Genomic DNA, 25,115 nt, shown 5'->3' with positions numbered 1-25,115 from the left:
ACTTTCCAGGAAGACTCCACCAAAAAATAAAAAGGGACCTCATGGTCTCCTGGAAGAAGATGGAACATTTCCCAGGTGCCACGGAAACAGAACCCTCTGCCACTAGCGCCCATTTGAGCATTCACGGCAAGAGGGTACTGAAAAGGTCGTCAAAATTTTGGAAGTGAAGTCGCTCCAAAAGTCATCAGGCAAGTTCTTACTCCCTATAAGAAAGATTGGGCAGGGTGACCCTCATCAAGGCCAGATCCTACCCGCTGCATTTTGAAGAAAAGGGTGTCCACCCGGAGCTATTACAAGACAAACCACTCCAACCTAATCTCAGCAGTTTTCCATCTGTTGACCCCACCGTCGATGTTTGGCGACACGACCAGCAGAATGTATGTAAAACCCATATTGAGAGTCTGCACTGGTGACCAAGATCTATCTTAAAACTTAAGAAAAACAACCAAAAATTAAAAACTCGGCTCCTCTTTTCGCAGATGTTTTTTTTCAATATTTTTGTACAAATTTCCAAAATTCATAGCGAGCGGTGGGGAAGGTTACTCCCTCTTGGCTGTAAACTCTCACATTCTCGGAGACCTGACTCACAACGTGCTGTTGGTTCTAGCGCTAATCCCAGAAATATGCAGCTGCTGCAAAGCACATCAGTTTTGGGAAAAGTGAGAAGGGCAAACCACAAATGAAGAAAGTTAGAAAATGGGGAGGGTCCTAGTCTGCAGCCTGTAAAACATGGGAGGAGAAAGCAGCCATCATACCCGGGCCCCTGGGGTGCTCACAGGTCTCTGTGCCACATAACAAAACAACAGTATCGTAACACGGAACGTGGAAGTAAGAATCTGGGGACATCGGAGACCATGAAGTTGGGAGACGGGCATGTATTTTGGGGACCTCCTCAAAGTCACTGGATGATGATGCATCCATTTCTATTGGCTGTGTGCCCCCATTAAAGATAGTGATCACCAAAGAAGACCACCTGAGAGCCGGGCCTAAAAATGACCATCAGCAGAATGGGACCCGGCAGAGATAGAAGGCTCTGGTATCTCCACCAGCCTCATGCAAAATGAATGGAGCCACCGCTCAACTCCTATGGGTCTTTTTAGAAGCTTGTTCTTGGGCTGAGGGGGGTCCCAGTGGTCAGACCCTATCCAACTCACAAGTGATCACCTCTCCCTTGAATAGGATGGGATTCTTTAACAACTTCCGATACATTTGTCCAATGCTTCCATTACCTTCTACTGAGGACAAAATGTTGAATAGTTTGAAAACTTTTGACATTGGCCGAATACGCCGACTTTATGTCCAACTTCCACTAGATTGACACGAGACCTACAAAAGTTTCAGTAGGATCCACTTATCTGTAACAGTAACACCCCAATGGTGGCCTCACATGGTGTAAGGAGCCGTCGAGTCACAGCAGAATCGGCCGCCGTCCCGGCTGATTACGGTTTTGCTCCACCTTGGATGTAATAATCGATGTCCCGTGGACAAATCCCGAGACTCGGAGGATTCATCGCATTAGAAGCCGCAGTTTGGGAAAGATAATTACAGAACTTCCCTTTGACTCAAAGTTAATGACAAAGTAAAGTCCATAATGGGAAAGGAATTATCCCGGAACACGGTGATTAAAGGACAACTGCAAACCTCGTCCCGAAGACCCATTATAGAGCAGAACGGCAGGCGCCTCATTACCTCCTGATGTTCAGAGGTGGAATCATCTGGTAATAGATGATAAAATAACCAACTTTGATCAGCGGGATTCACACGGCCGGAGGACTGGCCAAAATATCACAATAATCCCCACATAAAGCAAACACGAAAACAGACACCGTGATATCTGCAGTGACCCCACCAGCAGAATAGTGAGTGCAGCTCTGGAGTATAATACAGGATGTAACTCAGGATCAGTAATGTATGTACACAGTGACTGCACCAGCAGAATAGTGAGTGCAGCTCTGGAGTATAATACAGGATGTAACTCAGGATCAGTAATGTAATGTATGTACACAGTGACTGCACCGGCAGAATAGTGAGTGCAGCTCTGGAGTATAATACAGGATGTAACTCAGGATCAGTAATGTAATGTATGTACACAGTGACTGCACAAGCAGAATAGTGAGTGCAGCTCTGGAGTATAATACAGGATGTAACTCAGGATCAGTAATGTAATGTATGTACACAGTGACTGCACAAGCAGAATAGTGAGTGCAGCTCTGGAGTATAATACAGGATGTAACTCAGGATCAGTAATGTATGTACACAGTGACTGCACCAGCAGAATAGTGAGTGCAGCTCTGGAGTATAATACAGGATGTAACTCAGGATCAGTAATGTAATGTATGTACACAGTGACTGCACCAGCAGAATAGTGAGTGCAGCTCTGGAGTATAATACAGGATGTAACTCAGGATCAGTAATGTAATGTATGTACACAGTGACTGCACCAGCAGAATAGTGAGTGCAGCTCTGGGGTATAATACAGGATGTAACTCAGGATCAGTAATGTAATGTATGTACACAGTGACTGCACCAGCAGAATAGTGAGTGCAGCTCTGGAGTATAATACAGGAGGTAACTCAGGATCAGTAATGTAATGTATGTACACAGTGACTCCACCAGCAGAATAGAGAGTGCAGCTCTGGAGTATAATACAGGAGGTAACTCAGGATCAGTAATGTAATGTATGTACACAGTGACTGCACCAGCAGAATAGTGAGTGCAGCTCTGGGGTATAATACAGGAAGTAACTCAGGATCAGTAATGTAATGTATGTACACAGTGACTGCACCAGCAGAATAGTGAGTGCAGCTCTGGAGTATAATACAGGAGGTAACTCAGGATCAGTAATGTAATGTATGTACACAGTGACTGCACCAGCAGAATAGTGAGTGCAGCTCTGGAGTATAATACAGGAGGTAACTCAGGATCAGTAATGTAATGTATGTACACAGTGACTGCACCAGCAGAATAGTGAGTGCAGCTCTGGAGTATAATACAGGAGGTAACTCAGGATCAGTAATGTAATGTATGTACACAGTGACTGCACCAGCAGAATAGTGAGTGCAGCTCTGGAGTATAATACAGGAGGTAACTCAGGATCAGTAATGTAATGTATGTACACAGTGACTGCACCAGCAGAATAGTGAGTGCAGCTCTGGGGTATAATACAGGAAGTAACTCAGGATCAGTAATGTAATGTATGTACACAGTGACTGCACCAGCAGAATATTGAGTGCAGCTCTGGAGTATAATACAGGATGTAACTTAGGATCAGTAATGTAATGTATGTACACAGTGACTGCACCAGCAGAATAGTGAGTGCAGCTCTGGGGTATAATACAGGATGTAACTCAGGATCAGTAATGTAATGTATGTACACAGTGACTGCACCAGCAGAATAGTGAGTGCAGCTCTGGAGTATAATACAGGAGGTAACTCAGGATCAGTAATGTAATGTATGTACACAGTGACTCCAACAGCAGAATAGAGAGTGCAGCTCTGGAGTATAATACAGGAGGTAACTCAGGATCAGTAATGTAATGTATGTACACAGTGACTGCACCAGCAGAATAGTGAGTGCAGCTCTGGGGTATAATACAGGAAGTAACTCAGGATCAGTAATGTAATGTATGTACACAGTGACTGCACCAGCAGAATAGTGAGTGCAGCTCTGGAGTATAATACAGGAGGTAACTCAGGATCAGTAATGTAATGTATGTACACAGTGACTGCACCAGCAGAATAGTGAGTGCAGCTCTGGAGTATAATACAGGAGGTAACTCAGGATCAGTAATGTAATGTATGTACACAGTGACTGCACCAGCAGAATAGTGAGTGCAGCTCTGGAGTATAATACAGGAGGTAACTCAGGATCAGTAATGTAATGTATGTACACAGTGACTGCACCAGCAGAATAGTGAGTGCAGCTCTGGAGTATAATACAGGAGGTAACTCAGGATCAGTAATGTAATGTATGTACACAGTGACTGCACCAGCAGAATAGTGAGTGCAGCTCTGGGGTATAATACAGGAAGTAACTCAGGATCAGTAATGTAATGTATGTACACAGTGACTGCACCAGCAGAATAGTGAGTGCAGCTCTGGAGTATAATACAGGAAGTAACTCAGGATCAGTAATGTAATGTATGTATACAGTGACTGCACCAGCAGAATAGTGAGTGCAGCTCTGGGGTATAATACAGGATGTAACTCAGGATCAGTAATGTAATGTATGTACACAGTGACTGCACCAGCAGAATAGTGAGTGCAGCTCTGGGGTATAATACAGGATGTAACTCAGGATCAGTAATGTAATGTATGTACACAGTGACTGCACCAGCAGAATAGTGAGTGCAGCTCTGGAGTATAATACAGGATGTAACTCAGGATCAGTAATGTATGCACACAGTGTCTGCACCAGCAGAATAGCGAGTGCAGCTCTGGAGAGTAATACAGGACGTAACTCAGGATCAGTACAGGATCAGTAATGTAATGTATGGACACTGACTAAATTTTAATGCAGATTGATAAAATATTTACAAATAAAGATATATAACAAAATGATATTACGCAATTTAAAAAAAAAAACAAACACCACACACTTGATGATAATGCAAAATCCAACAAAAAGTAACAATGTGAAATATTTAAGAGATGGACGAAGCTACTAATGTGCCAAGACTATGGCTACCTTCAGGACGTCTGAGAATGACCCTTTTCTTACCCAGTGGTGAGAATTGTAATAAAATATGAAAAAAACACAATGAAGAAACATTACAAAATCAGTTTGGACAATCCTCCAGTCACATACAGAGCTGCATCCCGGGACCTCACTGCTGCCCCCGCTGGCTCAGATCATACTCTGCTTTCTTTTAACTGATGAATTGTGAATGCAGCTCTGGATGTAACCAATAGAAACATCTGTTTCTTAAGGTGCACCCGTCCCCTTTATACAGTGGAGGCATACAACTAAGGATAGGTGGCCTCAGAGCGGACGTGAGCAGCGACTGTACCAGGTGAGAAGATCCGTTGTTGATCATGGTGGGTAGACTGGCCCATCGCTCGTTCTCCAGCTCCTCCATCACCTGGTTCATGGCGCTCTTTAACCATGTGTCTACCGAAACCCCGATCTGCCTCAGGAGGTCAAGACGAGCTTCTGCCTTGAGCTTGGTGATCTGCGGCAAACAGAGCATGCTGGGTAAGAGCCAATATGGCTGCCATCATAGACATATCCCAGAACATAAACTCAGAGAGACTGAAACAATGTATCAGTCTGGAGAATTCTGTAGATTGGATGCAACTGTAGCAAACCCTCAGCTGAGAACTATGAGAACTATACGGGTTTTCAGCCTCCAGATGTGAATAAGAAAACATCTATTCCCCAACAGCAAGAAGATGATCTTGTAAAAATGAAAAGCTGAAAGACTAACAGAACTTTATTCCATTTCCAGAAAACATCACCGCAGGGTCACTGACGGCACAGCGATCATCACACAGCAAACACGTATAAGTAACCCATTATTCCACCCATCATATCGGGTGACCGCCACAAATCACCTAAAGGTGAAGGGGTGACAAAACTTCCCTGGGAAAAGAAACCGCCCAACCATCCATGAAGATCTCCTTACACGTCTCACCGATCGAAAGTCAGCGGTGTATTCAACTATATATGTCTCTAAATAGCGCAGTATTATAGTAGTTATATTCTTGTACATAGGGAGAGTATTATAGGAGTTATATTCTTGTACATAGGAGCAGTATTATAGTAGTTATATTCTTGTACATGGGGGGCAGTATTATAGTAGTTATATTCTTGTACATAGGAGCAGTATTATAGTAGTTATATTCTTGTACATGGGGGGCAGTATTATAGTAGTTATATTCTTGTACATAGGGGGCAGTATTATAGTAGTTATATTCTTGTACATAGGAGCAGTATTATAGTAGTTATATTCTTGTACATGGGGGGCAGTATTATAGTAGTTATATTCTTGTACATAGGGAGAGTATTATAGTAGTTATATTCTTGTACATAGGAGGCAGTATTATAGTAGTTATATTCTTGTACATAGGGGCAGTATTATAGTAGTTATATTCTTGTATATAGGGGCAGTATTATAGTAGTTATATTCTTATACATAGGGGCAGTATTATAGTAGTTATATTCTTGTACATAGGGGAAGTATTATAGTAGTTATATTCTTGTACATAGGGGAAGTATTATAGTAGTTATATTCTTGTACATAGGGGGCAGTATTATAGTAGTTATATTCTTGTACATAGGGGCAGTATTATAGTAGTTATATTCTTGTACATAGGGGCAGTATTATAGTAGTTATATTCTTGTACATAGTAGCAGTATTATAGTAGTTATATTCTTGTACATAGGAGCAGTATTATAGTAGTTATATTCTTGTACATAGGGGGTAGTATTATAGTAGTTATATTCTTGTACATAGGGGGCAGTATTATAGTAGTTATATTCTTGTACATAGGGGGCAGTATTATAGTAGTTATATTCTTGTACATAGGGGGCAGTATTATAGTAGTTATATTCTTGTACATAGGAGCAGTATTATAGTAGTTATATTCTTGTACGTAGGAGCAGTATTATAGTAGTTACAGTGGGGAAAAAAAGCATTTAGTCAGTCAGCAATAGTGCAAGTTCCACCACTTAAAAAGATGAGAGGCGTCTGTAATTTACATCATAGGTAGACCTCAACTATGGGAGACAAACTGAGAAAAAAAAATCCAGAAAATCACATTGTCTGTTTTTTTTTCATTTTATTTGCATATTATGGTGGAAAATAAGTATTTGGTCAGAAACAAAATTTCATCTCAATACTTTGTGATATATCCTTTGTTGGCAATGACAGAGGTCAAACGTTTTCTGTAAGTCTTCACAAGGTTGCCACACACTGTTGTTGGTATGTTGGCCCATTCCTCCATGCAGATCTCCTCTAGAGCAGTGATGTTCTTGGCTTTTCGCTTGGCAACACGGACTTTCAACTCCCTCCAAAGGTTTTCTATAGGGTTGAGATCTGGAGACTGGCTAGGCCACTCCAGGACCTTGAAATGCTTCTTACGAAGCCACTCCTTCGTTGCCCTGGCGGTGTGCTTTGGATCATTGTCATGTTGAAAGACCCAGCCACGTTTCATCTTCAATGCCCTTGCTGATGGAAGGAGGTTTGCACTCAAAATCTCACGATACATGGCCCCATTCATTCTTTCATGTACCCGGATCAGTCGTCCTGGCCCCTTTGCAGAGAAACAGCCCCAAAGCATGATCTTTCCACCACCATGCTTTACAGTAGGTATGGTGTTTGATGGATGCAACTCAGTATTCTTTTTCCTCCAAACACGACAAGTTGTGTTTCTACCAAACAGTTCCAGTTTGGTTTCATCAGACCATAGGACATTCTCCCAAAACTCCTCTGGATCATCCAAATGCTCTCTAGCAAACTTCAGACGGGCCCGGACATGTACAGGCTTAAGCAGTGGGACACGTCTGGCACTGCAGGATCTGAGTCCATGGTGGCGTAGTGTGTTACTTATGGTAGGCCTTGTTACATTGGTCCCAGCTCTCTGCAGTTCATTCACTAGGTCCCCCCGCGTGGTTCTGGGATTTGTGCTCACCGTTCTTGTGATCATTCTGACCCCACGGGGTGGGAATTTGCGTGGAGCACCAGATCGAGGGAGATTATCAGTGGTCTTGTATGTCTTCCATTTTCTAATTATTGCTCCCACAGTTGATTTCTTCACTCCAAGCTGGTTGGCTATTGCAGATTCAGTCTTCCCAGCCTGGTGCAGGGCTACAATTTTGTTTCTGGTGTCCTTTGACAGCTCTTTTGTCTTCACCATAGTGGAGTTTGGAGTCAGACTGTTTGAGGGTGTGCACAGGTGTCTTTTTATACTGATAACAAGTTTAAACAGGTGCCATTACTACAGGTAATGAGTGGAGGAAAGAGGAGACTCTTAAAGAAGAAGTTACAGGTCTGTGAGAGCCAGAAATCTTGATTGCTTGTTTCTGACCAAATACTTATTTTCCACCATAATATGCAAATAAAATGAAAAAAAAACAGACAATGTGATTTTCTGGATTTTTTTTTCTCAGTTTGTCTCCCATAGTTGAGGTCTACCTATGATGTAAATTACAGACGCCTCTCATCTTTTTAAGTGGTGGAACTTGCACTATTGCTGACTGACTAAATACTTTTTTTCCCCACTGTATATTCTTGTACATAGGAGCAGTATTATAGTAGTTATATTCTTGTACATAGGGGGCAGTATTATAGTAGTTATATTCTTGTACGTAGGAGCAGTATTATAGTAGTTATATTCTTGTACATAGGGGGCAGTATTATAGTAGTTATATTCTTGTACATAGGAGCAGTATTATAGTAGTTATATTCTTGTACATAGTAGCAGTATTATAGTAGTTATATTCTTGTACATAGTAGCAGTATTATAGTAGTTATATTCTTGTACATAGGAGCAGTATTATAGTAGTTATATTCTTGTACATAGGGGGTAGTATTATAGTAGTTATATTCTTGTACATAGGGGGCAGTATTATAGTAGTTATATTCTTGTACATAGGGGGCAGTATTATAGTAGTTATATTCTTGTACATAGGAGCAGTATTATAGTAGTTATATTCTTGTACATAGGGGGCAGTATTATAGTAGTTATATTCTTGTACATAGGGGGCAGTATTATAGTAGTTATATTCTTGTACATAGGGGGCAGTATTATAGTAGTTATATTCTTGTACATAGTAGCAGTATTATAGTAGTTATATTCTTGTACATAGGGGACAGTATTATAGTAGTTATATTCTTGTACATAGGAGCAGTATTATAGTAGTAATATTCTTGTACATAGTAGCAGTATTATAGTAGTTATATACTTGTACATAGGGGGCAGTATTATAGTAGTTATATTCTTGTATATAGGGGCAGTATTATAGTAGTTATATTCTTGTACATAGGGGGTAGTATTATAGTAGCTATATTCTTGTACATAAGGGCAGTATTATAGTAGTTATATTCTTGTACATCGTAGCAGTATTATAGTAGTTATATTCTTGTATATAGGGGCAGTAATATAGTAGTTATATTCTTGTACAAAGGGGGCAGTATTATAGTAGTTATATTCTTGTATATAGGGGCAGTATTATTGTAGTTATATTATTGTACATAAGGGCAGTATTATAGTAGTTATATTATTGTACATAAGGGCAGTATTATAGTAGTTATATTCTTGTACATAAGGGCAGTATTATAGTAGTTATATTCTTGTACATAAGGGCAGTATTATAGTAGTTATATTCTTGTATATAGGGGCAGTATTATAGTAGTTATATTCCTGTACATAGGGGCAGTATTATTGTAGTTATATTATTGTACATAAGGGCAGTATTATAGTAGTTATATTCTTGTACATAAGGGCAGTATTATAGTAGTTATATTCCTGTACATAGGAGCAGTATTATAGTAGTTATATTCCTGTACATAGGAGCAGTATTATAATAGTTATATTCTTGTACATAGGGGCAGTATTATAGTAGTTATATTCTTGTATATAGGGAGCAGTATTATAGTAGATATATTATTGTACATAGGAGCAGTATTATAGTAGTTATATTCTTGTATATAGGAGCAGTATTATAGTAGTTATATTCTTGTATATAGGGGCAGTATTATAGTACTTATATTCTTGTACATAGGAGCAGTATTATAGTACTTATATTCTTGTACATAGGAGCAGTATTATAGTAGTTATATTCTTGTACATAGGCGCAGTATTATAGTAGTTATATTCTTGTACATAGGCGCAGTATTATTTTAGTTATATTCTTGTACATAGGCACAGTATTATAGTAGCTATATTCTTGTACATAGGAGCAGTATTATAGTAGTTATATTCTTGTACATAGGGAGCAGTATTATAGTAGTTATATTCTTGTACATAGGGGCAGTATTATAGTAGTTATATTCTTGTACATAGGAGCAGAATTATAGTAGTTATATTCTTGTACATAGGAGACAGTATTATAGTAGTTATATTCTTGTACATAGGAGCAGTATTATAGTAGTTATATTCTTGTACATAGGGAGCAGTATTATAGTGGTTATATTCTTGTACATAGGTGCAGTATTATAGTAGTTATATTCTTGTACATAGGGGGCAGTATTATAGTGGCTATATTCTTGTACATAGGAGGCAGTATTATAGTAGTAATATTCTTGTACATAGGGGCAGTATTATAGTGGTTATATTCTTGTACATAGGAGCAGTATTATAGTAGTTATATTCTTGTACATAGGTGCAGTATTATAGTAGTTATATTCTTGTACATAGGAGCAGTAGTATAGTAGTTATATTCTTGTACATAGGGAGCAGTATTATAGTAGTTATATTCTTGTATATAGGAGCAGTATTATAGTAGTTATATTCTTGTACATAGGGAGCAGTATTATAGTAGTTATATTCTTGTATATAGGAGCAGTATTATAGTAGTTATATTCTTGTACATAGGAGCAGTATTATAGTAGTCATATTCTTGTATATAGGAGCAATATTATAGTAGTTATATTCTTGTACATAGGAGCAGTAGTATAGTAGTTATATTCTTGTATATAGGGGCAGTATTATAGTAGTTATATTCTTGTACATAGGGAGCAGTATTATATTAGATATATTGTTGTACATAGGAGCAGTATTATAGTAGTTATATTCTTGTACATAGGGGCAGTATTATAGTAGTTATATTCTTGTACATAGGAGCAGTATTATAGTAGTTATATTCTTGTATATAGGGGCAGTATTATAGTAGTTATATTCTTGTATATAGGAGCAGTATTGTAGTTATATTCTTGTATATAGGAGCAGTATTATAGTAGTTATATTCTTGTACATAGGTGCAGTATTATAGTAGTTATATTCTTGTACATAGGGAGCAGTATTATAGTAGTTATATTCTTGTACATAGCGAGCAGTATTATAGTAGTTATATTCTTGTACATAGGGGCAGTATTATAGTAGTTATATTCTTGCACATAGGAGCAGTATTATAGTAGTTATATTCTTGTACATAGGAGACAGTATTATAGTAGTTATATTCTTGTACATAGGAGCAGTATTATAGTAGTTATATTCTTGTACATAGGGAGCAGTATTATAGTGGTTATATTCTTGTACATAGGTGCAGTATTATAGTAGTTATATTCTTGTACATAGGGGCAGTATTATAGTGGTTATATTCTTGTACATAGGAGGCAGTATTATAGTAGTAATATTCTTGTACATAGGGGCAGTATTATAGTGGTTATATTCTTGTACATAGGAGCAGTATTATAGTAGTTATATTCTTGTACATAGGTGCAGTATTATAGTAGTTATATTCTTGTACATAGGAGCAGTAGTATAGTAGTTATATTCTTGTACATAGGGAGCAGTATTATAGTAGTTATATTCTTGTTTATAGGAGCAGTATTATAGTAGTTATATTCTTGTACATAGGGAACAGTATTATAGTAGTTATATTCTTGTATATAGGAGCAGTATTATAGTAGTTATATTCTTGTACATAGGAGCAGTATTATAGTAGTTATATTCTTGTACATAGGAGCAGTATTATAGTAGTTATATTCTTGTATATAGGAGCAGTATTATAGTAGTTATATTCTTGTACACAGGGGCAGTATTATAGTAGTTATATTCTTGTACATAGGAGCAGTAGTATAGTAGTTATATTCTTGTATATAGGGGGAGTATTATAGTAGTTATATTCTTGTACATAGGGAGCAGTATTATAGTAGATATATTCTTGTACATAGGAGCAGTATTATAGTAGTTATATTCTTGTACATAGGAGCAGTATTATAGTAGTTATATTCTTGTATATAGGAGCAGTATTATAGTAGTTATATTCTTGTACATATGAGCAGTATTATAGTAGTTATATTCTTGTACATAGGAGCAGTATTATAGTAGTTATATTCTTGTACATAGGGGCAGTATTATAGTAGTTATATTCTTGTACATAGGGGGCAGTATTATAGTAGTTATATTCTTGTACATAGGAGCAGTATTATAGTAGTTATATTCTTGTACATAGGGGCAGTATTATAGTAGTTATATTCTTGTACATAGGGGGCAGTATTATAGTAGTTATATTCTTGTACATAGGAGCAGTATTATAGTAGTTATATTCTTGTACATAGGAGCAGTATTATAGTAGTTATATTCTTGTACATAGGGGGCAGTATTATAGTAGTTATATTCTTGTATATAGGGGCAGTATTATAGTAGTTATATTCTTGTACATAGGGGGCAGTAGTATAGTAGTTATATTCTTGTACATAGAAGCAGTATTATAGCAGTTATATTCTTGTATATATTATTTTGTACATATCTGGATAATGTGAGAACCACTAATGTTCAGCTGAGACGTTCCTCTTTCCTTATTAGCCGATATATTATCCAGCAGGGTTCCGCAATATGGTCACATAAAAACTCCTAGTCAGGAGAACATGTGACATATGCCGTCGTCTGGAGACATGATGTTCGGGAAATACAACATGAATAAGTATTTTGTATAATTTTCTTTGACTTTTTCTTAAACTTCACCTCCCAGAATACCTCATGTGCTGCGTCACTACTTGGGGGGCAGCCGCGTCTCTGCTCCAATGTGTCTTACAAGGACGTGAACATTATTTCGGTTCAGTAATTAATAACACTGCAGTATCCTCTCAGGGATAATTCTAGAACGTGTAAGTGAGAAAGCTGCAGAGCAGCGATCGTAGTTCAGGCTCGGAGAACACACTGGGGAAAACAATATCGAAAAAAATGCTACATTTTGAAATTATTTTTCTTTTTGTTCTTTACATTTTTTCTTTTTTATATAATAATTATTTTCAATTTAATTTGACTTTTAATATTATATCTTTACATATTAGGTCTGTGCATAGCTGGCAGGACAGGGGCACTGATGCGTTGAGTGCAAGTCTGGGTTATCAACAGAGTATTTAGCTATAAGGACTGGGCAGCAAGTATCGGGGTGACGGAACGATCGGCTTACACCGCTAACAATGCGACGCAGCGAAACCGGGAGACCTCTAATAAAACGTTTATGGCTCCCGAGACGGCCCGAGCGGAAAATCCTATAATTACCATTTCCAGCGCCGTCATTTTTTATACAATGGCTTATTATATAGGAAAATGTAACGGGCTCCGGGCGGTGGAGAAAAACCGCCAGATCCGATTTTATTGGTCTTTGGTTGAGCGGAGATCTAAGTGGCGGCGTGGAAGGTCTCCATTCATCTATGTGTACTGGACACTGCAGAGAGACGGGGACGCAGCTCTGACGGGTGGAGTAGTCCTGTAAGTCGATTACATGGGACTGCAAGTAGTAATCATTAACACTGAGGACACTCCACACTGAGAAATGGCTGATAACAGAGAGCAATAACCGATCCGCACCTCCCGGATCTCACATTCCCCATCAGTGAACCTATCGATACATTTACACGTAGGAGGAATTTCCCGCACATCGGCCCCAGCAACAATGGACAGAAAGCACAAACCTCTGCCTTCCGGATACTCTCCTTCACCTCCTCAATCCTCTGCTCCAGCTCCATGCGACCCTGCTCCGACGCCGGAGAACTCTGACACTCCAGGTCATCCAGTAACTGCAGGACAAGAGGGAACGAGGAGAAGTCAAGTCCTGGGATGGGACCGGTTATGGTTATAGAGGGGCCTATATAACACACACCCCAATATGGAGGGGGGGCTCTGTAGCCGGCACTACAAGGCTTGTAAAAGTTTTAAAAGTTTGGGCACCGCTGGTCAAAATTTACTGTTATTGTGAACAGTTAAGCAAGTTGAAGATGAATGAAATGATCGTCTAAAGTTACAGATGACACATTTCCTTTGTATTTTAGGCAAAAAAAAAATATATATATTTTCATCTTTACATTTTAAAAATTACAAAAGGTAAAATGAGCCAATGTGGCGGGGGGGCCTCTGCAACGGACACGGTCCTGGGTGGCGGGGGCCTCTGCAACGGACACGGTCCTGGGTGGCGGGGGCCTCTGCAACGGACACGGTCCTGGGTGGCGGGGGCCTCTGCAACGGACACGGTCCTGGGTGGCGGGGGCCTCTGCAACGGACACGGTCCTGGGTGGCGGGGGCCTCTGCAACGGACACGGTCCTGGGTGGCGGGGGCCTCTGCAACGGACACGGTCCTGGGTGGCGGGGGCCTCTGCAACGGACACGGTCCTGGGTGGCGGGGGCCTCTGCAACGGACACGGTCCTGGGTGGCGGGGGCCTCTGCAACGGACACGGTCATGGGTGGCGGGGGCCTCTGCAACGGACACGGTCATGGGTGGCGGGGGCCTCTGCAACCGACACGGTCATGGGTGGCGGGGGCCTCTGCAACGGACACGGTCATGGGTGGCGGGGGCCTCTGCAACGGACACGGTCATGGGTGGCGGGGGCCTCTGCAACGGACACGGTCATGGGTGGCGGGGGCCTCTGCAACGGACACGGTCATGGGTGGCGGGGGCCTCTGCTACGGACACGGTCATGGGTGGCGGGGGCCTCTGCAACGGACACGGTCATGGGTGGCGGGGGCCTCTGCAACGGACACGGTCATGGGTGGCGGGGGCCTCTGCAACGGACACGGTCATGGGTGGCGGGGGCCTCTGCAACGGACACGGTCATTGGTGGCGGGGGCCTCTGCAACGGACACGGTCATGGGTGGCGGGGGCCTCTGCAACGGACACGGTCATGGGTGGCGGGGGCCTCTGCAACAGACACGGTCATGGGTGGCGGGGGCCTCTGCAACGGACACGGTCATGGGTGGCGGGGGGCATCTGCAACTGATGCAATGCTATAGAACCTTGTGCTGTTATGGGGACGCTTGCAGCTGGTGACGTTATAATGCCACCATGGATGTCTTGGTCATGTGGTCTCGCGGTCATCACTGGTATAGACACACAAGGCCTTCATTATTAGGGGGTCTCCCCTGCATCTGACACTGTTATTCGCCCCTGTAGACCGCACCATTATATACGTACTATAGGATATATGGTCCCTTTACCCTTAATGCAGGCCGTGCTACTACATCTATTATTGGCGCCATTATCCAGCACCACGTCATGGTGCCCGTGGACCGGTGTGCACTCAGCTGCCATTACACCTACCCGCTGACTGTGGATGATGTTCTTGTGCTCCCGTGCCACCCTCGTCGCCCACTTGCGCGCCTCCTTATTCAGGCTGTGCTCTTCCGTGGTGCCGGTCTCAGACTCCAGCTGCCGACTCTGCAGAATAAAATCATCCCATTACACTTCTGCATCAGGGACAGTGTAGACAAACACCCGGAGAGCGGCGGTGCCCTGATCACCAGCGAGCGCACGGACCGTGATTTACCGGAGCGCCGCCATGCAACGAAGCAATGTACCCTCAACCAACAAAGCGAGAGCAAGACCTGTGCGCCTACACCTGCAGCAAACAAGCCCAGCACCCTCCGCACAAAAGAATGGATTCTAGGCACAGACAGCAAGCGGGGGGGTGGTAGATGCATGAAGGGGGAGGGGAGAGAGGGGAAGAAGGGGGGGTGGTAAATGCATGGGGGGAGGGGATAGATAAGCCGGGGGGGGGGGGGGGGGGGAGGAGGGGAGAGACATGGAGAGACACGCGGGGGGAGGGGAGCAACGCACTGCTGGTTGGGGGGGGGGTCGAGATGCACCAGTGGGGGAGAGACGCACCAGTGGGGATGGGGGGCGAGACGCACCGGTGGGGATGGGGGGCGAGACGCACCAGTGGGGATGGGGGGCGAGACGCACCAGTGGGGATGGGGGGCGAGACGCACCAGTGGGGATGGGGGGCGAGACGCACCAGTGGGGATGGGGGGGCGAGACGCACCAGTGGGGATGGGGGGCGAGACACGCACCAGTGGGGATGGGGGGCGAGACACGCACCAGTGGGGATGGGGGGAGAGACGCACCAGTGGGGATGGGGGGCGAGACACGCACCAGTGGGGATGGGGGGCGAGACACGCACCAGTGGGGATGGGGGGAGAGACGCACCAGTGGGGATGGGGGGCGAGACACGCACCAGTGGGGATGGGGGGCGAGACACGCACCAGTGGGGATGGGGGGAGAGACGCACCAGTGGGGATGGGGGGAGAGACGCACCAGTGGGGATGGGGGGAGAGACGCACCAGTGGGGATGGGGGGAGAGACGCACCAGTGGGGATGGGGGGAGAGACGCACCAGTGGGGATGGGGGGAGAGACGCACCAGTGGGGATGGGGGGAGAGACGCACCAGTGGGGATGGGGGGAGAGACGCACCAGTGGGGATGGGGGGAGAGACGCACCAGTGGGGATGGGGGGAGAGACGCACCAGTGGGGATGGGGGGAGAGACGCACCAGTGGGGATGGGGGGAGAGACGCACCAGTGGGGATGGGGGGAGAGACGCACCAGTGGGGATGGGGGGAGAGACGCACCAGTGGGGATGGGGGGAGAGACGCACCAGTGGGGATGGGGGGAGAGACGCACCAGTGGGGATGGGGGGAGAGATACCACCGTGGGCTTGTTCTTTATATGTAAGTAGTTGAGAATACTTCCCTTCCCTTCCCCCGCCGCCCTTTATAGCCTGGATGGGGGGCAGCTCTCACCCTGACCCCTCGCCTATACAGAGATTTCTTACTTTACTTTTACTGGCCCCTTCTCTCAATTCGTGGCACGGGCGGGCACCCGCTTTCTTGCCAGAGACTGTAAAATGCTGAATTAATATTCCTGCTGGTTTCCCGCAGCCCATAAAGAGTCTGATACCAGCGGAGAGCAGAGCTGCGGAATATAGGTAATGAGTGGCGACAATTTTTGGGACAGAATGAGTGAGACCACCGGTGGAGAGACAGTCGGAATTTACTAACCCGTCCCCGACAGAGCGACGTCGGGACGGACCCTGCGCCAGCGGCCGTGGACAGATACAGGGGAGACGTCGCTATGAACGCAGACACTCCCCATCAGGATTTATGCTCCAACTCATCACAACTTACAAGATTTCTGGATAATGACAGCGGAGGATGAAAACCCGTCCTGACCTGCTACTCATAGCCAAGTCTGTCACAGTTGTGTCCAGTCTAGATGAGACTTTCTATCTGCACTGATACATTGTAGCAAAGTATCAGCACAGAAAATAAAGGTGTTCTAGAAGTGAGAGAACTGTCTGGGCTGGATGCAACTGTAACAAACCCACAGCTGTGAGAAGGATAAGGTCACAGAAGGTTGTCCAGGAGGGATGCAACTAACGAATCCTCAACCGTGAGAACGATAAGGTCACAGAGGACTGTTTGGTCTGGATGCAACTGTAACAAAACCTAAGCTGTGGGAAGGATAAGGTTGTCTGGGCTCAATGCAACTGTAACAAACCCTCAGAGGTTAGAAAAATAAGGTCACAGAGGGTTGTCAAGGCTGGATCCAACTGTCAAGAACCCTCAGCTGTGAGAAGCACAAGATCACAGAAAGTTGTCCAGGCTGTATGCAACTGTAACAAACCTTCAACTGTAACGAACCCTTAGCTGTGGGAGTGATAAGGTCACAGAGGGTTGTCCAGGCTGTATGCAACTGTAACGAACCTTCAACTGTAACGAACCCTTAGCTGTGGGAGTGATAAGGTCACAGAGGGTTGTCCAGGCTGTATGCAACTGTAACGAACCTTCAACTGTAACGAACCCTTAGCTGTGGGAGTGATAAGGTCACAGAGGGTTGTCCAGGCAGGGTACAACTGTAACAAACCCCCAGCTGTGAAAAGTATGAGGTCAGGCTGGATGTAAATAGTTAATATCCCTTTCAAAATGGTGAAGATCTGAAACAAAGTACAACACAAAGAGAAAGGCAACTCTGTGCTGTCCTGACCGTTTGTTAGTGTATCACTGCAGGTAAATGGTTGGATACAATTGTAACAGAAGTCTCAGGTCAGGACCTGGATCCAGACAAAGTGGTTTCCATCTTGAAGACAATGGGCAGAGCACAGGCTGCAGTATGAAGCCCATGTGGTCCCACGGGTCCTAGACGGGCAACATTCCCGACATCTGGGAAGAGTCATGGAGTTACTATTCTAGCATTTGCCTATTTTTCAGTGTCGGCTCCTGTGACCTTGAGGTGACTTTCTCCCCAGATATTCCGTCCCCCATTTCTCTCCTTCATCAGATATTGCAGAGTAAACAGGAAAGGCCGTGCGTCCGGGCACGAGCTGCAGCCTCAGCGTTTCGCCACAATGTCCACTATCTCCATAAAGGAAATCGGGGGGGGAAGAACCGCTGACACCGACCGTGGAAATCCTCCCGGATGAGCCAGAACAATAAAACCTTCCACATCTGGACACAAAGGTGCAAAGTGCTTCCTCGGAAACCCACAAATATCATCTCCAGGGGCCGAGCAATTCCCTCACTAACAACTTTATCATGGCTGATAATGCAGCTCCCAGAGACGTCCACAGGGGGCGACACAGGTAGGAGAACACCACAGGCAAAGCATGGAGATAATCCACACAGGTACAGCCCAAACAACACGGGTAAGACCAAGGATGTGGGGACAACACGGGTAAGACCAAGGGAGGTGGGGAACAACATGGCTAAGACCAAGGGAGGTGGAGAACAACACGGGTAAGACCAAGGGAGGTGGGGAACAACAAGGGTAAGACCAATGGAGGTGGGGAACAACACGGGTAAGACCAATGGAGGTGGGGAACAACACGGGTAAGACCAAGGATGTGGGGAACAACACGGGTAAGACCAAGGATGTGGGGACAACACGGGTAAGACCAAGGGAGGTGGGGAACAACACGGGTAAGACCAAGGGAGGTGGGGAACAACCCGGGTAAGACCAAGGGAGGTGGAGAACAACACGGGTAAGACCAAGGGAGGTGGGGAACAACAAGGGTAAGACCAATGGAGGTGGGGAACAACACGGGTAAGACCAAGGGAGGTGGGGACAACACGGGTAAGGCCAAGGGAGGTGGGGAACAACACGGGTAAGTCCAAGGGAGGTGGGGAACAACACGGGTAAGTCCAAGGGAGGTGGAGAACAACACGGGTAAGACCAAGGGAGGTGGGGAACAATAAGGGTAAGACCAAGGGAGGTGGGGAACAACACAGGTAAGACCAAGGATGTGGGGACAACACAGGTAAGACCAAGGGAGGTGGGGAACAACACGGGTAAGATCAAGGGAGGTGGAGAACAACACGGGTAAGACCAAGGGAGGTGGGGAACAACACGGGTAAGACCAAGGGAGGTGGGGAACAACAAGGGTAAGACCAAGGGAGGTGGGGAACAACACGGGTAAGACCAAGGGAGGTGGGGAACAACACGGGTAAGACCAAGGGAGGTGGGGAACAACACGGATAAGACCAAGGGAGGTGGGGAACAACACGGGTAAGACCAAGGGAGGTGGGGAACAACACGGGTAAGACCAAGGGAGGTGGGGAACAACACAGGTAAGACCACGGGAGGTGGGGGTCTACACAGGTAAGACGAGGGGGGTGGGGTGGGGGAGAGCACAGGTAAAGCCAATAACAACACGGGTAAGACCAAGGGAAGTGGGGAACAACACGGGTAAGACCAAGGGAGGTGGGGAGCAACACGGGTAAGACCAAGGGAAGTGGGGAACAACACAGGTAAGACCAAGGGAGGTGGGGAACAACACGGGTAAGACCAAGGGAAGTGGGGAACAACACGGGTAAGACCAGGGAGGTGGGGAACAACATGGGTAAGACCAGGGAGGTGGGGAACAACACGGGTAAGACCAGGGAGGTGGGGAATAACACGGGTAAGGCAAAGGGAGGTGGGGAACAACACGGGTAAGACCAGGGAGGTGGGGAATAACACAGGTAAGACAAAGGGAGGTGCGGGACTACACAGGTAAGACGAGGGGGGTGGGGTGGGGGAGAGCACAGGTAAAGCCAATAACAACACGGGTAAGACCAAGGGAAGTGGGGAACAACACGGGTAAGACCAAGGGAGGTGGGGAGCAACACGGGTAAGACCAAGGGAAGTGGGGAACAACACAGATAAGACCAAGGGAGGTGGGGAACAACACGGGTAAGACCAAGGGAGGTGGGGAACAACACGGGTAAGACCAAGGGAGGTGGGGAGCAACACGGGTAAGACCAAGGGAGGTGGGGAGCAACACGGGTAAGACCAAGGGAGGTGGGGAGCAACACGGGTAAGACCAAGGGAGGTGGGGAGCAACACGGGTAAGACCAAGGGAGGTGGGGAGCAACACGGGTAAGACCAAGAGAGGTGGGGAGCAACACAGGTAAGACCAAGGGAGGTGGGGAGCAACACGGGTAAGACCAAGGGAGGTGGGGAGCAATACGGGTAAGACCAAGGGAGGTGGAGAATAACACGGGTAAGACCAAGGGAGGTGGGGAACAACACGGGTAAGACCAAAGGAGGTGGGGAGCAACACGGGTAAGACCTAGGGAGGTGGGGAGCAACACGGGTAAGACCTAGGGAGGTGGGGAGCAACAGGGGTAAGACCAAGGGAGATGGGGAACAACACGGGTAAGACAAAGGGAGGTGGGGAACAACAAGGGTAAGACGAGGGGGGTGGGGAACAATACGGGTAAGACCAAGGGTGGTGGGGAACAACATGGGTAAGACCACGGGGGGTGGGGAACAACACAGGTAAGACCAGGGGGGTGGGGAACAACATGGGTAAGATGAGGGGGGTGGGGTGGGGGAGAGCACAGGTAAAGCCAATAACAACACGGGTAAGGCCAAGGGAGGTGGGGGAACAACATTGGTAAGACCAAGGGAGGTGGGGAGCAACACGAGTAAGACCAAGGGAGGTGGGGAGCAACACAGGTAAGACCAAGAGAGGTGGGGAGCAACACGGGTAAGACCAAGGGAGGTGGGGAGCAACACAGGTAAAGCCCGGGGGGGGGGGTATCTCCTGTGCCAATGAAGCTGGCATTTCCACACAGCACACCAACATCCATTGAGTCCTGTGGGCACTGTGGGGGGACACTGAGCACTTGCTGCCTCATTCCCCTGCAGATCACAGATGATGGCTGGGGGTCTCAGCAGCAGCTCCATTTCTCAGCACCAAACTAGTCATGAGCGGAGACGTTGCCATGTAATTCCCTAACAGCCCCGTTCACTGTACATGTACAACACACGGGGCCCCGGACAGTCGTGGAGCGAAGTCTTCAGTGCTGTAGTTGGTGGTCAATGACCGATTAAAATTCTGCATAAATCAGGATGGACCCTCAAGAACTGCAGCAAGGAGTCCATGACCCCCACCCAAACCCTCTACATAGTATAAATAGAGCCCCTCCATCATGCACCCAAAGACTACACACAGACACCGCACCAGACAAAACACACACAGTGCACACATCGAATACATACACAGAACCGTATGGCACCACCATGAATGTCAGCCATCACAGCGCCCAGAGGGGATTCATTCATAAGGATTTATAAACCCAATCAAGCAAAGAATCACATGATCAATGGTAAGCGGGAGGCGGAGGGCGAGTGGGCAGGCAATACCTTGGCCAGAGAAATTCTCATAGCACTGACAGGAGAAGGTTCAATATCCACCAGGGGAACAGCACTAAGACTCTGACCGCAGAGGAAGGACAGAAACAGAGACAGACAGACGGCACAGGGTTAGAACATGTAGACAGAAATCACCTAAAGCTTCACACACATCACTAATCTGAGCGCAGAGGACGATTGCTAGACGCAACTCACATTGTATTATTACCCAGAGCGGAAGTGATGTAGTGTATTCATTTAGATTCTTCTACATAAGGACAGTATTATAGTAGTTATATTCTTGTACATAGGAGCAGTATTATAGTAGTTATATTCTTGTACATAGGAGCAGTATTATAGTAGTTATATTCTTGTACATTAGAGGCAGTATTATAGTAGTTATATTCTTGTACATAGGAGCAGTATTATAGTAGTTATATTCTTGTACATAGGAGCAGTATTATAGTAGTTATATTCTTGTACATAGGAGCAGTATTATAGTAGTTATATTCTTGTACATAGGAGCAGTATTATAGTAGTTATATTCTTGTACATAGGAGCAGTATTATAGCAGTTATATTCTTGTACATAGGAGCAGTATTATAGCAGTTATATTCTTGTACATAGTGGGCAGTATTATAGTAGTTATATTCTTGTACATAGGGGGCAGTATTATAGTAGTTATATTCTTGTACATAGTGGCAGTATTATAGTAGTTATATTCTTGTACATGGGGGCAGTATTATAGTAGTTATATTCTTGTATATAAGAGCAGTATTATAGTCGTTATATTCTTGTACATAGGAGCAGTATTATAGTAGTTATATTCTTGTACATAGGGGCAGTATTATAGTAGTTATCTTCTTGTACATTAGAGGCAGTATTATAGCAGTTATATTCTTGTACATAGGGGGCAGTATTATAGCAGTTATATTCTTGTACATAGGGGCAGTATTATAGTAGCTATCTTCTTGTACATTAGAGGCAGTATTATAGCAGTTATATTCTTGTACATAGGGGGCAGTATTATAGCAGTTATATTCTTGTACATAGGGGGCAGTATTATAGTAGTTATATTCTTGTACATAGGGGGCAGTATTATAGTAGTTATATTCTTGTACATAGGAGCAGTATTATAGTAGTTATATTCTTGTACATTAGAGGCAGTATTATAGTAGTTATATTCTTGTACATTAGAGGCAGTATTATAGTAGTTATATTCTTGTACATAGGAGGCAGTATTATAGTAGTTATATTCTTGTACATAGGGAGCAGTATTATAGTAGTTATATTCTTGTACATAGGAGCCAGTATTATAGTAGTTATATTCTTGTACATAGGAGCAGTATTATAGTAGTTATATTCTTGTACATAGGAGCAGTATTATAGTAGTTATATTCTTGTACATAGGGGCAGTATTATAGTAGTTATATTCTTGTACATAGGGGCAGTATTATAGTAGTTATATTCTTGTACATAGGGGGCAGTATTATAGTAGTTATATTCTTGTACATAGGGAGCAGTATTATAGTAGTTATATTCTTGTACATAGGAGCCAGTATTATAGTAGTTATATTCTTGTACATAGGAGCAGTATTATAGTAGTTATATTCTTGTACATAGGAGCAGTATTATAGTAGTTATATTCTTGTACATTAGAGGCAGTATTATAGTAGTTACAGTGGGGAAAAAAAGTATTTAGTCAGTCAGCAATAGTGCAAGTTCCACCACTTAAAAAGATGAGAGGCGTCTGTAATTTACATCATAGGTAGACCTCAACTATGGGAGACAAACTGAGAAAAAAAAATCCAGAAAATCACATTGTCTGTTTTTTTTTCATTTTATTTGCATATTATGGTGGAAAATAAGTATTTGGTCAGAAACAAGCAATCAAGATTTCTGGCTCTCACAGACCTGTAACTTCTTCTTTAAGAGTCTCCTCTTTCCTCCACTCATTACCTGTAGTAATGGCACCTGTTTAAACTTGTTATCAGTATAAAAAGACACCTGTCCACACCCTCAAACAGTCTGACTCCAAACTCCACTATGGTGAAGACCAAAGAGCTGTCAAAGGACACCAGAAACAAAATTGTAGCCCTGCACCAGGCTGCGAAGACTGAATCTGCAATAGCCAACCAGCTTGGAGTGAAGAAATCAACTGTGGGAGCAATAATTAGAAAATGGAAGACATACAAGACCACTGATAATCTCCCTCGATCTGGTGCTCCACGCAAAATCCCACCCTGTGGGGTCAGAATGATCACAAGAACGGTGAGCAAAAATCCCAGAACCACGCGGGGGGACCTAGTGAATGAACTGCAGAGAGCTGGGACCAATGTAACAAGGCCTACCATAAGTAACACACTACGCCACCATGGACTCAGATCCTGCAGTGCCAGACGTGTCCCACTGCTTAAGCCTGTACATGTCCGGGCCCGTCTGAAGTTTGCTAGAGAGCATTTGGATGATCCAGAGGAGTTTTGGGAGAATGTCCTATGGTCTGATGAAACCAAACTGGAACTGTTTGGTAGAAACACAACTTGTCGTGTTTGGAGGAAAAAGAATACTGAGTTGCATCCATCAAACACCATACCTACTGTAAAGCATGGTGGTGGAAACATCATGCTTTGGGGCTGTTTCTCTGCAAAGGGGCCAGGACGACTGATCCGGGTACATGAAAGAATGAATGGGGCCATGTATCGTGAGATTTTGAGTGCAAACCTCCTTCCATCAGCAAGGGCATTGAAGATGAAACGTGGCTGGGTCTTTCAACATGACAATGATCCAAAGCACACCGCCAGGGCAACGAAGGAGTGGCTTCGTAAGAAGCATTTCAAGGTCCTGGAGTGGCCTAGCCAGTCTCCAGATCTCAACCCTATAGAAAACCTTTGGAGGGAGTTGAAAGTCCGTGTTGCCAAGCGAAAAGCCAAAAACATCACTGCTCTAGAGGAGATCTGCATGGAGGAATGGGCCAACATACCAACAACAGTGTGTGGCAACCTTGTGAAGACTTACAGAAAACGTTTGACCTCTGACATTGCCAACAAAGGATATATCACAAAGTATTGAGATGAAATTTTGTTTCTGACCAAATACTTATTTTCCACCATAATATGCAAATAAAATGAAAAAAAACCAGACAATGTGATTTTCTGGATTTTTTTTTCTCAGTTTGTCTCCCATAGTTGAGGTCTACCTATGATGTAAATTACAAACGCCTCTCATCTTTTTAAGTGGTGGAACTTGCACTATCGCTGACTGACTAAATACTTTTTTTCCCCACTGTATATTCTTGTACATAGGAGGCAGTATTATAGTAGTTATATTCTTGTACATAGGGGCAGTATTATAGTAGTTATATTCTTGTACATAGGAGCCAGTATTATAGTAGTTATATTCTTGTACATAGGGGCAGTATTATAGTAGTTATATTCTTGTACATAGGAGGCAGTATTATAGTAGTTATATTCTTGTACATAGGGGCAGTATTATAGTAGTTATATTCTTGTACATAGGGGGCAGTATTATAGTAGTTATGTTCTTGTACATAGGGGGCAGTA

At 44.2% G+C, this 25,115-nt stretch overlaps 1 protein-coding gene across 6 annotated transcripts in view; it reads right to left on the bottom strand.

The window, feature by feature from the left end:
• The window catches only part of FCHSD2 (FCH and double SH3 domains 2), a 231,382-nt gene that overhangs the window by 8,451 nt on the left and 197,816 nt on the right, over nt 1-25,115 (bottom strand). For 4 of the 6 annotated variants that reach the window (XM_073548582.1, XM_073548579.1, XM_073548580.1 and 1 more), the window contains 4 exons: nt 21,568-21,639; nt 15,207-15,323; nt 13,587-13,691; nt 5,010-5,171 (listed from right to left, as the gene is read on the bottom strand). In XM_073548582.1, the coding sequence (XP_073404683.1) occupies nt 5,010-5,171; nt 13,587-13,691; nt 15,207-15,323; nt 21,568-21,639 (456 nt within the window). The remainder of the gene's footprint in view (nt 1-5,009; nt 5,172-13,586; nt 13,692-15,206; nt 15,324-21,567; nt 21,640-25,115) is intronic. The other 2 variants (XM_073548583.1, XM_073548581.1) reach the window with 1 other exon arrangement.

Source organism: Dendrobates tinctorius, unplaced genomic scaffold (assembly GCF_039654945.1).
Source record: "Dendrobates tinctorius isolate UK_male_01 unplaced genomic scaffold, ASM3965494v1 ptg000157l, whole genome shotgun sequence".
Lineage (NCBI taxonomy): Eukaryota > Metazoa > Chordata > Amphibia > Anura > Dendrobatidae > Dendrobates > Dendrobates tinctorius.
The sequence above is the reverse complement of the archived record's forward strand: the minus strand, read 5'-3'. Positions and strand labels throughout refer to the sequence as shown.